The sequence below is a fragment of the Haemaphysalis longicornis genome, unplaced genomic scaffold (assembly GCF_048455015.1).
Source record: "Haemaphysalis longicornis isolate Haplotype H1 unplaced genomic scaffold, Haemaphysalis longicornis Haplotype H1 scaffold_4, whole genome shotgun sequence".
NCBI classification, from domain to species: Eukaryota; Metazoa; Arthropoda; class Arachnida; order Ixodida; family Ixodidae; genus Haemaphysalis; species Haemaphysalis longicornis.
The window spans coordinates 21,568,474-21,583,491 of NW_027526361.1; the positions used below are offsets into that span (position 1 = coordinate 21,568,474).

Sequence of the window (15,018 nt, forward strand, 5' to 3'; positions counted from 1 at the left end):
TTCGAAGATAATCATAACAATACCGTTAGCGTTAAAATAATGAACAAATGAAGACAGTTCGGCCATACAGCGAAAATTAATATCTGACCCAACGAAATGCGCTTTTGGCAGGCTTTTGCCCCGCAAAAGCTCATTCACTAAACGACTTCGCCATCTTTCCTTTCAACCTCGTCGTTACCGCCTATCGCGCCGTGACATCGCAATGAAAATCCCCGCAGAAGTACGCAAACAAATGCCCGGAATTACGTATGTCTTACAATGCGACCTTACCAGTAACTAACCAGCGCCTCGTACGTATTTATTCCCTGTTTATATACCCAAGAAACATCAACGTGTCATGATGAAGTCGGAGAAATAGTTAGGGGCACGCTTTAATGATTAAAACAGCGAGTATACTGACACATAGTTTGCAGTCACACGAGCAAGTGTTTTCACCTGGTGTCGCCTCAAGTACTTTTCATCTGACGTCAAAGCATTTCAAAAATTACCGGGAACGAAGGTTTTTACGCACGTTCCTTTTAAGTGATCATTCGCTTAATGGCATTTTCAGCTGCTCCGTAACGCCTCCTTTTATGGGATCACATAAATCTGCTCGCGAATATTTTATGCTATCTTTCTCTGACTGCTTGGCCCACGCAGTGCTGGGCGCTTGTAAGCGAAAATATTCATGGTGGGGGACTCCCGCTAAGCGGTTGTTCGCTTAATGGGCGTCGCGAAAAGCGAGCGCGCAGATGGCGCACGGGACCGCTATGAATTCGCCAGCAGTCGCCGCCGGCTTGGCGGGGCCAACGCGCTCCATTATTGACGACCACGCGCCGCTGGTGCGTCACTCATCCGCCTGCGAGCAAGCAGCGGGGCGGCGGATGCGGCCGCGGAGACACGACGGCTGCCATGCGTCTTCCCGTGGTCCCCGGGACGCGTCGTAACGGAGCGACACCCGGGAGGCAAGCACGGAGAGTCGTTTGCGGCACTGCGTTGTGAATTTGTAAAAGCGCACCCGTGCGTTATACGGGCCCGTCGCTCGATGGCGACACGACACGTCGCGACGTCACGGCGATCCAGCGCCACCTCAGCGGAGGCGGTGGATATAGTTCCTCCTGAGGAGCGACAGTGATGCGACAGCAGCACACCCTTAAGCTGCGTTTTTGGTATATATGTTTACGTTCGTATCAATTCCTACGAGTGGTGAGTTTATCCCGATGTTGTGTATGCGTGTGCGTACGCGCGTGCGTGCGTGCGTGCGTGCGTGCGTGTGCGTGCGTGTGTGTGTGTGCGTGTGCGTGTGCGTGTGCGTGTGCGCGCGTGTTCCGCAAGGTTTCCATTATTTTGTTTTGCTTGTTTTGTCTTGCACGCAGAAGACGTTTTTGTATTTCCCGCCTAGCGAAATCTGCAACGATACGCTGTACACGCTGGAAGAAAAAAACAGCGTAGTTGAAAATAAAAGCAGTGTAGTATATAGTGAAATCGGGGTACGTAGAGACCGCAACAGATACTTAAAGCCCGACATATTATTCGTCAAGGCGGAAAAGTTAGCGTCTAAACGGTAGGGGCGCCAAATAATGTACACACTCAACTTTCATTTCGTTCCCGGACGACCAAACCTCGTCAAGATCTCCTTCACGACAAAATTGCACGCTCCCGGCAGCGACGGCCGCTTTTCTGGCGAAGGCGAAAGGCGAAAACGCTTACGTGTTCGATGTTTCGGCGCACGTTAAGGATCCCCAGGTGGTCAAAATTAATCTGGAGCCCTCCACTACGGCGCGCCTCATCGCCTGTGCAGCGACAGCGCAGTAAACCTCAATCAAATCAATCAACAAAAGTGCACACGTGGCAAGCTCTTATAGCCGACGGTAGACACACATCTCCGCCTGCGCGAATTGCACGCTGCAAAGCCAAAATTACGAGCAGATGCCAGCCACCCTAATCCTTTTTACTGTATCGGTCTGCATTACGATAAACTCTGTTTTTTTTTTCTTGTTTTTCCTGTTCACTTCAGGCCTGCCGAATTTACGCGCTTACGTAAAACAGAACAAGCTGCCAGAGGAAACGCAGCGAAAAAAAAAGGGCTTGCTGTTGACATCGTTCGAGCAAAGCCAGCGCGAATAGAAGCGCCGTGTGCGGGCCGGAAAAGGAGGCTCATAGAAAACATTCCTTAGGTGACTTCTACGAGTCCCGCGGGAGAGAGCGCAGAAATGTATCCAATATATGCTCGTCCCGGAGCTTTATTCCTTTCTTCCTGTGGACGTCGCCACAGAGATAAAGAAAAGGCCACCGTGCTACATCATTACAACGGGTCCAGCGGGACGCTCCTTTATCTGCGGAATCGCCGAGACAAAAAAGAAGGAAACCACAAGTGCAACGTTACGTTGGCCAGTCACAAAAAGCGGCGAGGGTGTTATGCTAAGGCTCTCCGCCTTATCTATGAGGCGTTGCTCTCTCCGACATTAAAGCACGCGGGAAACGCAGGGCAAGAAGACGCCCGGCGAAAGAAGGCAAGCGTATTTCGTATTCAACGCCGACTCCCAGGGGAGCTTTCGCAAGGGCATCGTCGCCCTTAAAGTGCCCCCTTCCTGGACCACTTTTGCCGCGTATCCCGTTACCTACGACTGCACAATCAGGACGAAGCTTGAGGGCAAAGATTCGCCATTCGCAGTCAATTTGCTGATGACGTTATCGACGTGTTAAAAGAGAAAAAAATGTAAGCACGTAGCGGCACCGAAAATAGCGTTCGTCAAACCAATTACTTCGCAAAAATAAGGCCATGGGCCTCGGGTATGAGGTCTTCTTACAGCGCAGGTGTTGCTTTAACCCGTTGTTTGTTTGTTTGTTTGTTTGCTTCGTCCCTCGCGTTGTCGTTTGCCTCTGCCGTGCGAAGTGGAAGCCCGTTAGATTCTTCCTTCTTTGCATGGAGTCCCCGCTTTCCACCGGGGCCCATTTAGCCTTTCAGCGTCCACGACGGCCGCGAAGAGGGAAGGCAAGAGTGAGCAGAAAAACGAGAGCAACAGGGAAAAGTCTTCCCCTAACCCCACCGGCCGACGCCGAGAACTATTTTCCGGCGTATACGTTCTCGATTCCAGCGCGGCATTTCTGGCGCGCGTTCCCCCTCCCCCGACCCACCGCTCCGTGCACGGGCCCAATGCTCGATATCTAAATTGCGGGAAGCGCGCGCGTGCCTCAAGCGGCACGAGGAGAGGGCTGTCGCCTCTGGCGGGGTTTTCGTCCGACGGGGGTAGTCCGATATTGCAGTGCGCTTCGACAGGAGCCCCGACTTCCCAAGCGTCCAGGGAGCGAAGGGTCGGTCGGCGTCCCCTCGACGAACGCCGAGCATACCGCGGGCCGGAGTCGCCGCAGGACGAGAAGACCCTCCCTTAGGAATCACTTAGTGCACAGACTTCCAGTCAGCACGCGCAAAAAGAAGGCGGCAGCAAATGAAACAGTGAAGCTTGTTACCATTTTAAGGCAGTACAAATGCGCACAATGTGGAGAGACTCCGTGATGGCCCGTGAAGTTTTTACTGAAAGCGTAAATAAAATTGAAATGAAGGCGTTACCGCCCGCGGCAGGCACGCCATGTTCGATATGTTAAACAAAGCGCGTTTTGTATCCCAGTTTGCTTCCCGCCACGCCTTCTGTCCCATTCGTCGCCGCTGCTCTTGGTGGGAGATTAAAATCCCGTTTGCCGAGCATCGTTAAAAAGGAGCGCTTTTTGACGAGACAGATTCTGATATATACCGCCTACTGGCCGTAACTTGGATGATGTACGCGGCTTTACAGGTTCCCGTAAGGGTTCAAAACTGAAATAGCGATCGGCGTCACTCACCGAGCAATGAACTCTTCAAAGTTGAACTCCGTCTCCCTCTCTTCCGCTCGCTCAGCTTCCTCTTCGTCCTCTTCTTCCCTGGCGTCGGGTGCTTCATTTTCTAAGGGGGGAAAAACGAAAAAAATAAAGAAGCACAGCTTACGTTAAATCAGAAGGCATTGGCTGTTCGGCGATGAATACCAAGATTTGTCAAAAACCACATTCGCAAGAACCGCTGTGTCAAGCGCGACGCTCAATCCCAAAAGGATATCACCCTTTTTATTGAAGATGAGCTGTCTAGTTGAGTACCTAAAAATTGATCGTGATTTTGCGTTTGCCTTGATTTTAGAGTAAAAAACCCTATATAAACAATGACAATTAATCAGACGGGACAAACTGGAAACAAAAATCCCATCTTTGCTTGCGTTACTGCGAGCTACTTTTGAAAGCGGATACGTTTGACGAATGAACGGCAGAAGAAACGACAACGAACGAGCGCAGCAGCCTTCGAAAACAGCGCGCGTAAAGTTCCAGCGACTTCAAGAGCGCCGCCAGTGCGCAGGACTCCCTCTCCCTCCCACATTCCTATGGACTTGGCCCCTCCCGATTTCCCCACATGCTCGCGTCACGTACACAAATCACGCTGCCGCAATAAACATTTCGAAGGCGCAGACACCCGCAGTACAAGCGAAACCGCTTCGATGCCCAGGTGTACAGGTACACCCGTACGCCCCTGTACGTGTACACCACCCTCCCCCTCTTTGTTGTCGTTTCGAGACTATACATAGTCTTTAAAGTAAACAAACGAAGAAGACTGCCAGTCGATATAGCCCGTAACAGATCTGCTTCGTAACCGACAAAATCCAAATTATATGCCAGCCCGGCAGCTTTTTAATGCGAAGCTTTTATGGCTTGGGTTCAGTGAAGTTTTGTTCCGCGTGTGCAAAAATGCCTTGCGGCAAAGCCAACTTTATCCCGAATGCTGAGCTCTTCAACTCTTCAGCTCTCCAACTCTCAACCGGCTTCAACTCTTTTTTCATTATAGCTTCCCCCCACCTCCCCCCAAATATACTACACTGGTCGCTAAGACGATCATATCATTACGCCGCATTTCATTTACCTGTCACAGTTAAATACCAGTGAAATCGTCAACGTTACACAATTCCCGTCCGCTGTCAATACGCGGGCACCCACGGGAAAAGCACAAAATCATATAAACGGCTGTAACCCTTGTTTTATCAAAACTATCCCGCAACACGTGACAATTAGCCGCTACGACAGCTCTACTACCATTACTCTGATATTCGTTCTACTTTTCATGATATGGTAGTTCACAATGAAGTTGCAAATGTAAATATCTGCTGCTGTAAATACATGGAATTCTACGGATGGGAAGCAAGGATAAAACTCTACGCCTTCCGTGTTTCAATAAGTAGGTCACTAACCTTGCTGTTTGGTAAGCCACTACTGCTACCAAGTGATGAGGAAAATGAACACCTGAACACTCTCTAGCTACGTGTGTGTGTGCATTTTACACAGCTTCGCTGGTCATACACCTCCACCGAGTGAAACGGCTCCATTTTTTTTTTTTCAACTAACTCAGACGAGGTTTCGCGCAGACATAAGCGAAGTCTACATTGCTAGGCTAGAGCTGTTTTTGCACTAAAACCTCTACACTCCTAAAGCCCTGACACTTTACAATTGCCGGCTTAGCTTTTGGTTGGTCTATCTACATAGCAATTTATTTATTCATTTATTTATTTATTTATTTATTTACATTACCCTCAAGGCCATAAGGCATTGGAGAGGGGTGTGGTTATCTGCAATACAGTCATAACAAAAGCAGTAAATGGCATTACAAAGGTTACAAGAGTGGCTTCTAAACATACAATTATAGCTGACGCATAATAAGGCAAGAATAGAAATGACAAATTGGCTTCAAATTAAACAATGTTAGCTAATGCGCGAGGGAGGGAAAGGACAACAAAGGAACCTATAATTATACAATATTAGCTATAGCATGTTTGAATAACTCGTGATCAATAATGGCAGCTGTTGATGAAGGAAGGTGGTTCCATTCTACTGAAGTTCTGGGTATGAAGGACTGAAAAAATGCATTGGTTCTTGACGATGGTATTCCAACTTTATTAGCATGATCCAGACGAGACGAGATAAAATGGGGAGGCAAAATAAGCTGATGACGTAGGTGTGGGTGATGAAAAATTTTATGGAACAAACAGAGGCGGAAAACTTTCCGTCGGTAAGATAACGTTGGCAGTTGAAGGCTACTTTTCATCAAAGATATGCTAGCAGTGCGGTTATAATTGGAGAGAATGAAACGAACAGAATTATTTTGAACCATTTCAAGCGACTGTGTTAAAGTAAAGAAACTTGGATCCCACACTGATGCGGCATATTCGAGCTTAGGACGAACTAGTGTTTTGTACATTAGTAATTTAAGTGATGATGGGGCCTTTGAAAAGTTGCGTCGGAGGTATTCTAACGTGCGGTTAGCATTGTCAATTAGATACATGGTGTGATTGGTCCATGTTTAATTGGCTGAAATGTGAACACCCAGGTATTTGTAAAATGATGCATGATCTAAACGGGAGTTATCAATAGAGTAAGTAGGTAACTGCTCAGCTGTTCTGGCGACACGTAAGTGCTTACATTTGTTAGCGTTAAGTTCCATGAGCCAAGTTTCGCCCCAGGAAGAAATACCGTTAAGATCAGATTGCAAGGCGGTTATGTCATTGTCACACTTTATTTGTCGGTACACAACACAGTCGTCGGCGAATAAATGGATGTTAGAAGAAACGCATGCTGGCAAATCGTTAATGTAGATAAGAAAAAGAAGAGAACCCAGCACTGAGCCTTGCGGCACACCAGAGTGGACTCGTGTTAGCTCAGAGTTAAAATTATTAGCGGATACAAATTGCGAACGGTTAGTAAGAAAAAACTCAAGCCAAGATAAAAGTTTGGAATCAAGGTTAAGCTGATGCAGTTTAAACAAGAATAATTTGTGATATACCTTATCAAATGCTTTGGAAAAGTCAAGAAAAATGCAATCGACGGAAGAGGACTGGTCAAGAAAAGTATGCAGTTTATGGGTGAACAATGCAAGCTGCGTTTCACAGGAATAAGTTTTTCTGAAGCCATGTTGTGATACAGAAAAATAGGAATTAGATTCAAGAAATTTAACTAGACTAGAAAAGAATATATGTTCAATTAGTTTACGCGGAATACTAGTTAATAAAATAGGGCGATAATTAAGAGGTGAGTGCCTGTTCCTAGATTTGTAGAGTGTAACCACCTTCCCGATTTTAAACTGAACTGGTAGGACACCATGATCAAGCGACTGTTGATAAATTTTTGTTAGTATTTTGGAAGAATATGAGCAAGTACTGATCAAAAATTTTGAACTGATCAGGTCGTAACCAGGAGCAGCTGATGGTTTTAATGACCTAATAAGTTTTTCTACACCATAGGAATCAATGGTAATTGGTGGCATATGGCTGTGACTATAATTGCAAGGTAAGGGTAGTAGGACATGAGTAGTTTAGGAGAAATTAGATGCAAATACGATGTTCAAAACTTTAGCACACTGGTTAGATGGAATAGAAGTGTTACTATTATCAGAAAGTGTTAAAGAGTCGCCATCTTTAGGGGGGTTTATAACGCGCCAGAATTTTTTTGTGCCAGTCGCTAGCATCGATGGCAAAGTATTAATGAAAAAATTTTCTTTGGCATTTTTAAGAGCATTAACGTAATCTTAAGACGCCTTGTAGGCAGCCCACCGAACAGAACTAGGGGACAGCCTAGATAATTTGTATAAACGCATCTTTCTATTTGACAAGCGCTTTAAGTGTTTAGAATACCATTGTGCGTTATTATTGAAGAGTATAGTGCGAGGGGTATGTACTTATCTGTTAGTTCATCAATTTTGTCGCAAAACATGTCCCAATTAGTCTGCACAGAGCGACAGTCAAAATCTACAAGGAAAGTGTAAAAAAACTAGACAGTTCTTCGTTAATTGCTGTAAAATTTCCTTTTTCGTAAAGGAAATTATTAGGAGTGTAGACACACAGGAGCGTTTAGGCCAAAGTGACAAGTAAACTCTAGCGTTGAAAAAAAAAGAGGGACTTGACAGCCTGCGCAACAGTTCAAAGGTAGAGTTTTCTATAAAGAAAACTAACGAAATAAGTGGTGCACCCGGATTAACTTCTTTCTTTTCTTTTTCACAGGGTATCGATCCTCACGAGCAGGGCTCCCCGAGGGACCGGATTCCACGGTAAGAACTTGCACTAAGAATAAGAAAACCTGTGAGGTGTATGCAAATTTGTCCCTACGGCCATCGGATTAGAAGTACCCAAGGTTGCACTAGATAACTCAAAGGCCTTCGCCAAAAAATATTGATTAAATTCGATAGATAAATTAGGACCGCTTTCGCCGGGCGCGAAAGGAACAAGTGCCGCCTATCTACGCTAAGGCGAAACAATAAAACTTCCTCCAATACAATTAATTCTGATGCAGCCAGCTAGCCGAGGCACCTGCTGCAGCCCGTTGTTGCGACGACGGGTATCATAATCGAAACACGTCTTCACCCAATTAATTCTCATCAGTCCGAAATAATGATAACAGGCTCCTCAAGCCGGGGGACGAGAACAAATTAAAAAGGCGTCCGGGGATTAAAAAAAAAAAGAGGACAAAAGTGGAAAACAAATTTCCCTTTTCGACGCGCCCAGCCTGCCGCGAGAAAGTCTCATCTAACACGCTCTCCACCTCACCGGTCTTCCACCTCATTAGATTGAGAGCGTACGCTCCAGAGCGTCCTTTCGGTTCTTTGTGATTTCTTGCAAAGGATGCGTGCACGCTAATTAACTGATTCTCCTCTACGCAGAATGAAAATAGCGGCAATAAGGGCGCAAATACCTGCCTCGGGAATATGGTAAAAAAAGGGGGAGTTAACAGTATAAAACCAATTTGCTGCTTCATTATGCAGCAATGCACTTCTCACTTGACATGCTAGGCGCCGTCCAGGCGCCCCGAAAAAATTAATGCAAAAAAAGCACGAAACTGCCGCCATTTGGGCCGCCGATGCGCTGACAAAGAACAAAAAAAAAGCTTAAACAGACCAACTTCGACACAAGCACGTCCTTGGATGTTTCAGACAGCCGCCTTATTGCAGGAGAAACACTCAGGACAACTGTGTTTCAGGTGTGTTGCCGGTGGGAATTCCATTACTATTTTAGTCAGGATGATAAGCGTAGCCCTTATAAAATACTAAAAAGCAGTAGAAACTGGCAATTATATATATATATATATATATATATATATATATATATATATATATATATATATATATATATATATATATATATATATATATATATATATATATATATATATATATATATATATATATATATATATATTAAAGCACCTTCAAGAAGGAGCCGAACAGCACTGGCAATAAGGGCTGCATCTTTGACCTGTGTTCTTAGGGAATCCCTCGTCCCATATATTTCTGTTCTGCATATATATATATATATTGTGAGCATTCGCGGCGTTCCATTAACAGGGTGTCTAGCAAATTGCCTAATTCAATTTCCCTGACTTTTCCAAGTTTTCCATGATCATTTTAGTCGAAATTCCCTGACCTATACAACAGGCGCCATTCTGTGGAAATGGTCAGTGAAGCATATAAAAAGCGTAGAGAAAAGACATCCTATCGTAAAGAAAAACACATTTGTTGCAAGTGCCCTACTTCTCAAAATGCACTTTGAATAACTTCAGTTTGCTCGTTCAGCTTGAGGTTTGCTTGCCTTCAGTTACGGCTTCAGGGAGTTTATTTCATCTTGCGGGATAGAAGCTTCAAGTTGCGTCTCAGCCAGCACCTTTTGCTTTTTTTCTTGATTGTTCTGGCTCGACATGCAACGTGAACCGCATGGTGCGTTTTTGCACGCGATTCGGGCACGTCGACGATTCGTGCGCGCGGCAGTTTCTGCCTCGCTCAGAAAATGCGCGCATCGCGCGCGGCCGTGGGAGCCTGATGACATGCGCCAATGGGGAGCCGCGCGCCTCATGCAGTTTCGAAGCGCTCGAGACAGTCGGCTGGCTCCGCCAGAGATGTTTAGGCTTACCACCCAGGCAGGTATTGCATGGGCGCTTCACTAGCGGCGCGGATGACGTTTTATAGTACCGTTTTCGCACACATTATAAGCTCCTTCACCGCACAAGCAACTTCGTGCATGCCTTGTGCGGCATTTTAGAGAGCGCTTAGAAGCGGTCGCTCGAACTTCGCGGTCCAAGCCGCCGCCATGTTGCCGCCGCCGGCAGCACCGCGCGCAGCGTGCGGGTGGTTCCGCGGCAGCGTCAGCGCGCCTGTGACGTGCGCGGCGCGTTTTCGCGAGCAGAAATCGTCGCATGCGGTTCATGCTAAGCCATGTCATGTTCCTTTTTGATTATGTAATTCTGGCGCCTGATGCCATAAGAAAAGTTATTTCAAGATTAGCTCCCGGAAAGCGTTGCCTTTTAAAATTCGATGAAAAAAAAAAGCCCGTTGTGCGTGTGACTTGGGCACCACACACGTCGTCCCTCTGCGCAAGTGCACCCAGCAACATAAGCCAGCTGCGAGCTGCGTGAACCGCACGGCGAGTTTCTGCACGTGATTCGTGCGCGGTATTTTCACGGCCGCGTCGACGATTTCGTGCCTGCGGTGGCTCCTTTCCTGCGCAAGCGAGTGCGTCTGTGCCTTGAGTAGCATTTTAAAGAGCGGCAAAAGCGGTCGTTGGAGCTACCTAGCGTCACTAAATAAGCTACCGCACTACTCCGCGGCCGGTGCTGCCGCCATGTTGCCGTCGCTTGCCGCTCGGCACGCACCGTGCGGGTGGTTTCCGGGGCGGCGTCAGAGCGCCTCAGGCGTGCGCGGCGCGTTTTCGCTTGCAGAAAAACCAGAAAACGTTTCATGCGGTTCACGCTTTCGTCGCGCACGAACGTGTTGCGTTCGGTAACTTCTTGGGGGCCTCGAACACTGGTTTCCCCTATTCTAAAACAGTGTGGGCAGGCCCCGAAGTGTTTTTCCCTGACTGGTAGTACTTGACTGAAAAATTCCCTGACAATTTCCTGACTTTTCGCGGTAGCTAAAAATTCCCCGACTTTATCCTGTTTTCTCGGTTTTCCCGGTCGCTAGACACCCTGGTTAATCGTATACGCAGTGCAAGCGATACCGTCACTATCAGGGCCAGTGTGAGCACCGAGGGGTACGCTTCCCAGTCTCTTGTACTCACGCCCCATCGCCATTAGCATCTGTAAATAATCATCATCGTTGGACTCGCGCTCCCCGGAACGTTCGCTCCGAGCAGGACAATAAACGTCGTCTCCGATACCTCCTCGTCCCTTGCTCTCTCTCTCTCTCTCTCTCTCTCTCTCTCTCTCTCTCTCTCTATATATATATATATATATATATATATATATATATATATATATATATATATATATATATATATATATATATATATATATATATATATATATATATATATATATATATATATATATATATATATATATATATATATATATATATATATATATATATACAGTAGACTCTCGATAAACGGAAATCGCTTAAACGGAACAGTTGCCTGGAAATTGGTTGGTATTGTATTCAGATAACGTAAAAAAACTCTCGGTAATCGGAACTAAAATTTCTGTATCACCGTGTAAACGGAACCAGTAATGGAACTTCTTGTGAAATCCACTGGCATGAGAATCAGCTTTTTACGGTTCCGGCTGTTTCGTACTTGTTTCTTTTTTTTTTTTTTTTCTTCCTCCATGCTTTTATAGCCTTCTTGGCCTCGTAAGCCTCGTCTCGTAAGTGGTTAGCCGTGTTAGCGCAACGAATGCAACATCGCAGTTCTTGTTCCGGTCGTTCGGTCTCGATTCTAGACGCCGAGGCTACAGGGCTCACCTCCTGTCGCCTCGTTCGTGCCATCGTTGTGCTATTCGTTCTTCATTACCACGTTGCCGTCTTCTAAATGCGGTGGCTCGTAAGCACTCGCGAAGTTGAGGCCTCTAGCCTCCGTGAAGATGCAGTTGCAAGGACTCAAACAAAAATAATTGACGCATTTTGTAGCGCACAGCGACTCATTGTTGCCAAATCAACTTTGTGAATGCTGTGCCTACGCCTCTTGTACTTTTCTTGCTTTCTGAAAACTATCAGCTGCAGTCACTTTCTAGTGGTTAGAGTTCCATGAAATGCCCTTAGAAGTGTGCACGCACATAAATTTGCACCTTAGAACATCTCTCTCTGTAAACGGAACTCCTGTTAAACGGAACTAATTTTTCCGGTCCCTTGAAGTTCCGTTTATCGAGAGTCTACTGTATATATATACACACACACACAGTAGGAGGTTGCGTAACTGCTCACTTCGCTGCGAATGCCGCGGAAATACGACATTCTTCTGCCGCCCCTGCCACGTAAACGCCTGTCTTCTCTTCTTTCCCGCCCACCTCGCTCGTCCCACGAGAATCACGGTAGACGTTTGCTCAAGCCAATTCAATTTTAACGAGTTCCATTCCTCACGCGCCGTTTAATAGAACAAGTTGTTACTGTTGGACTTCTTGGGATGCCGCTCCGAGAGGGCGCTGCAAGCGCTTGTTGTACTTTTGGGTCAAAACATTTTTTTTCACGGCATCTGTTTTGTTTTCTATCACAAAAATTAGACACCCATGTATTTTTAATTAAAAGAACATTGCAAATAGCACTTACGTATCGATGTTCTGCCTCAAATATGCCTAGTGTTTTGGTTTTCCGCAACAATTTCGACAAGCATGAACAACACCACGAGATTTAGAAGTTGGGAAATGTTTTGCTTAAAGACGTTTCCTTCAAGAAATATTTTAACTTTTAGCCGGGCGGCTGAATCGAGGGACAGACAGAAATGCAGACAGACAGAACAAAATTTTCCAGTTTAAGCAGCCCAAGAAATACTACCGTCTTTAAAGGCAAAGAAAGGACCCGGGAGGCACAAAATACGCTGCCACAAGAAAAGTTGTCACGTTGTCACAGCAGTTCACGTACTTTGAGTATACCCGTGTGCGCTCTTATGTAAGTATACGGTGTATCAGAGATCGGAGATCTAGCCCCTCAACTAAGCTCTCGACGGCGCATGTCTCGGTCATTTCTATACATACGCTACAGGTATGAAGACTACGCCTCACGTACACGGCGATAGGACGTCAGCATCGAAGCTCGGTGCCCCTCATGAGTTTCCGATACGAAATGACTCGGCCCACGTTTCCAAACCGAACCCTGACATGCACCTCCTTAATTTGTGGGCGGCACAGAAAAGAGCAGATATCGCTGCTCGGAGAAATCCGGACTCCCTCCCGGACAGGATCAGGGTTAACCGCCTTACAGCCAAAGCCTAACAATACCAAAAGGTTCTTTCACGTGAAAGGTGGCTGCGGTAGTGCGACGGTACGAATGGCCGTACATCAAATCGCACACTTTGGAACCCATTCCGAGGAATAGAAAACGGTCGTCGACCACCCGATCAGGTGGCAAGCTCCCGCCTTACGGCTCAGGAGACTCCAGAAGAATTTGCCAAACGGGCAGCTCGACAATTTTTTCCCTCTACACGATGTGCCGCACACGCTCCCCCAAGATCTGCCTCCTCCTGCAGCAGACACGAGCGGCCTGGGGACTCCGTTTACGCTTCCGGAACAACTCACCGCTATTGAAGGATCTAAAAAGCGTACCACCCCAGGCCCGGATGGTATACCGTACGAGGTTTACCAAAACCTGGAGAGAGATATCCTCAATACTATTCTGGATATAATTAATGAAACCTGGACAACCTCAACAATCCCGGCCGATTGGAAGCACAGAATAGTTATCCCTTTAGCTAAACCTGGAAAACCTCCTAACCGATTAGAAAATCTCCGCCCAATCTCCTTGACACTCACCAGCTGCAAACTAGCAGAACGAATGCTGGCGACACGTCTTTCTTGGTGGCTGGAGAAGCATCGCAAATATCACCCAGCACAAATCGGGTTTCGTCCTGGTCTTGGCACGGAAGATGGTTTAGCGATGTTGCCCGAAGACATCTTGAATGTCTCCTCCTACAGCCACGCCACTCGTACCATACTGGCAACCGATATTTCAAATGCGTATGATAATCTATCCCACGACGCTATCATACGTGTTATGCTTGAGTTGGGCCTGCCACGTCGTGTGGTTGGTTATGTCGTCGCCTTTTTAAAAAAACCGTACATTCGCTGTCCGTGTAGAAGGAAAGCCAGTAGCCCTGTTTCACTCGGTGCATGGTGGCCCCCAGGGAGCTGTGCTGTCACCCCTACTTTTTAACATTGTATTTATCCACTTAGCGTGGCAGCTCGATACTGTGCAGCCCACACGCTTCCTCATCTACGTGAATGATGTCACAGTATGGTCGACGCACGAAAAAGTACAGACACAGTATACAGCGCTGCAGAAGGCTCTTGAAGTTATCCAGGCATTTGCAGCGAAGGTTGGTCTTACTGTAATCGCTGAGAAGACGAAGTGCATGACTGTCGCTAACAAAGCTGGCCGCAAGAAGCTCGCCGTCCACCTTCCATCTATATACATAGACGCTCATCAGCTTGCCGAAGCAACAGAGCTACGTATCATGGGCCTGCATATTCACCAGGCTGGTACCGCTACAGCATGGCTGAAAGCAGTGAGGCAAACGGCGGAAAATACCATTCGCCTAATCCGCCGCTTTGCGCCAAAAGCGGGTGGTGCAAGAACTGAGGTCGCTCGGACGCTGGCGTGCGCTGTGCTCCAACCACGATTGGTTTATAGTTTCAGCGTCTAACCGTATCCTAACATGCTAAACTGGAAGCTATTAGTAGAGAACCCATGCCAGCCATCACCGGTCTCCCTCGCATCACCCCGATAGCGGTCCTTCAGGAACAAGCTCAGTTCAACACAATTGACGAGCTTATAAATCAACGCCGAGCTGTGCGACTGTCAAAGTATGCATGTCTGCAGAACGGCCATGCGCTGTACGACCACTTCAACCCGGGCACCTTGGCTCCTCCGGAAAGTCAGGATGAGCTTCCACCCTGGGGTTATACGATTATAACCTCCAACAAGACAAGCCATCTGCAGATCCTCTACACCGACGCTTCATGCACAGGAACGCATGGAGTCACAGCGTGGACCAGCCCCAC

General features: G+C 46.9%; 1 protein-coding gene and 1 long non-coding RNA gene across 2 annotated transcripts in view; one reads left to right on the forward strand and one right to left on the reverse strand.

Moving 5' to 3' along the window:
• Positions 1-15,018, reverse strand: part of Timeout (circadian regulator timeout) — a 366,583-nt gene that overhangs the window by 208,271 nt on the left and 143,294 nt on the right. Inside the window, exon 16 of the mRNA XM_077706142.1 lies at positions 3,820-3,919. Coding sequence (XP_077562268.1) covers positions 3,820-3,919 — 100 coding nt within the window. The remainder of the gene's footprint in view (positions 1-3,819; positions 3,920-15,018) is intronic.
• Positions 1-15,018, forward strand: part of LOC144178363 (uncharacterized) — a 146,786-nt gene that overhangs the window by 42,201 nt on the left and 89,567 nt on the right. Inside the window, exon 2 of the long non-coding RNA XR_013323998.1 lies at positions 8,043-8,089. This is a non-coding gene — a long non-coding RNA (uncharacterized LOC144178363). The remainder of the gene's footprint in view (positions 1-8,042; positions 8,090-15,018) is intronic.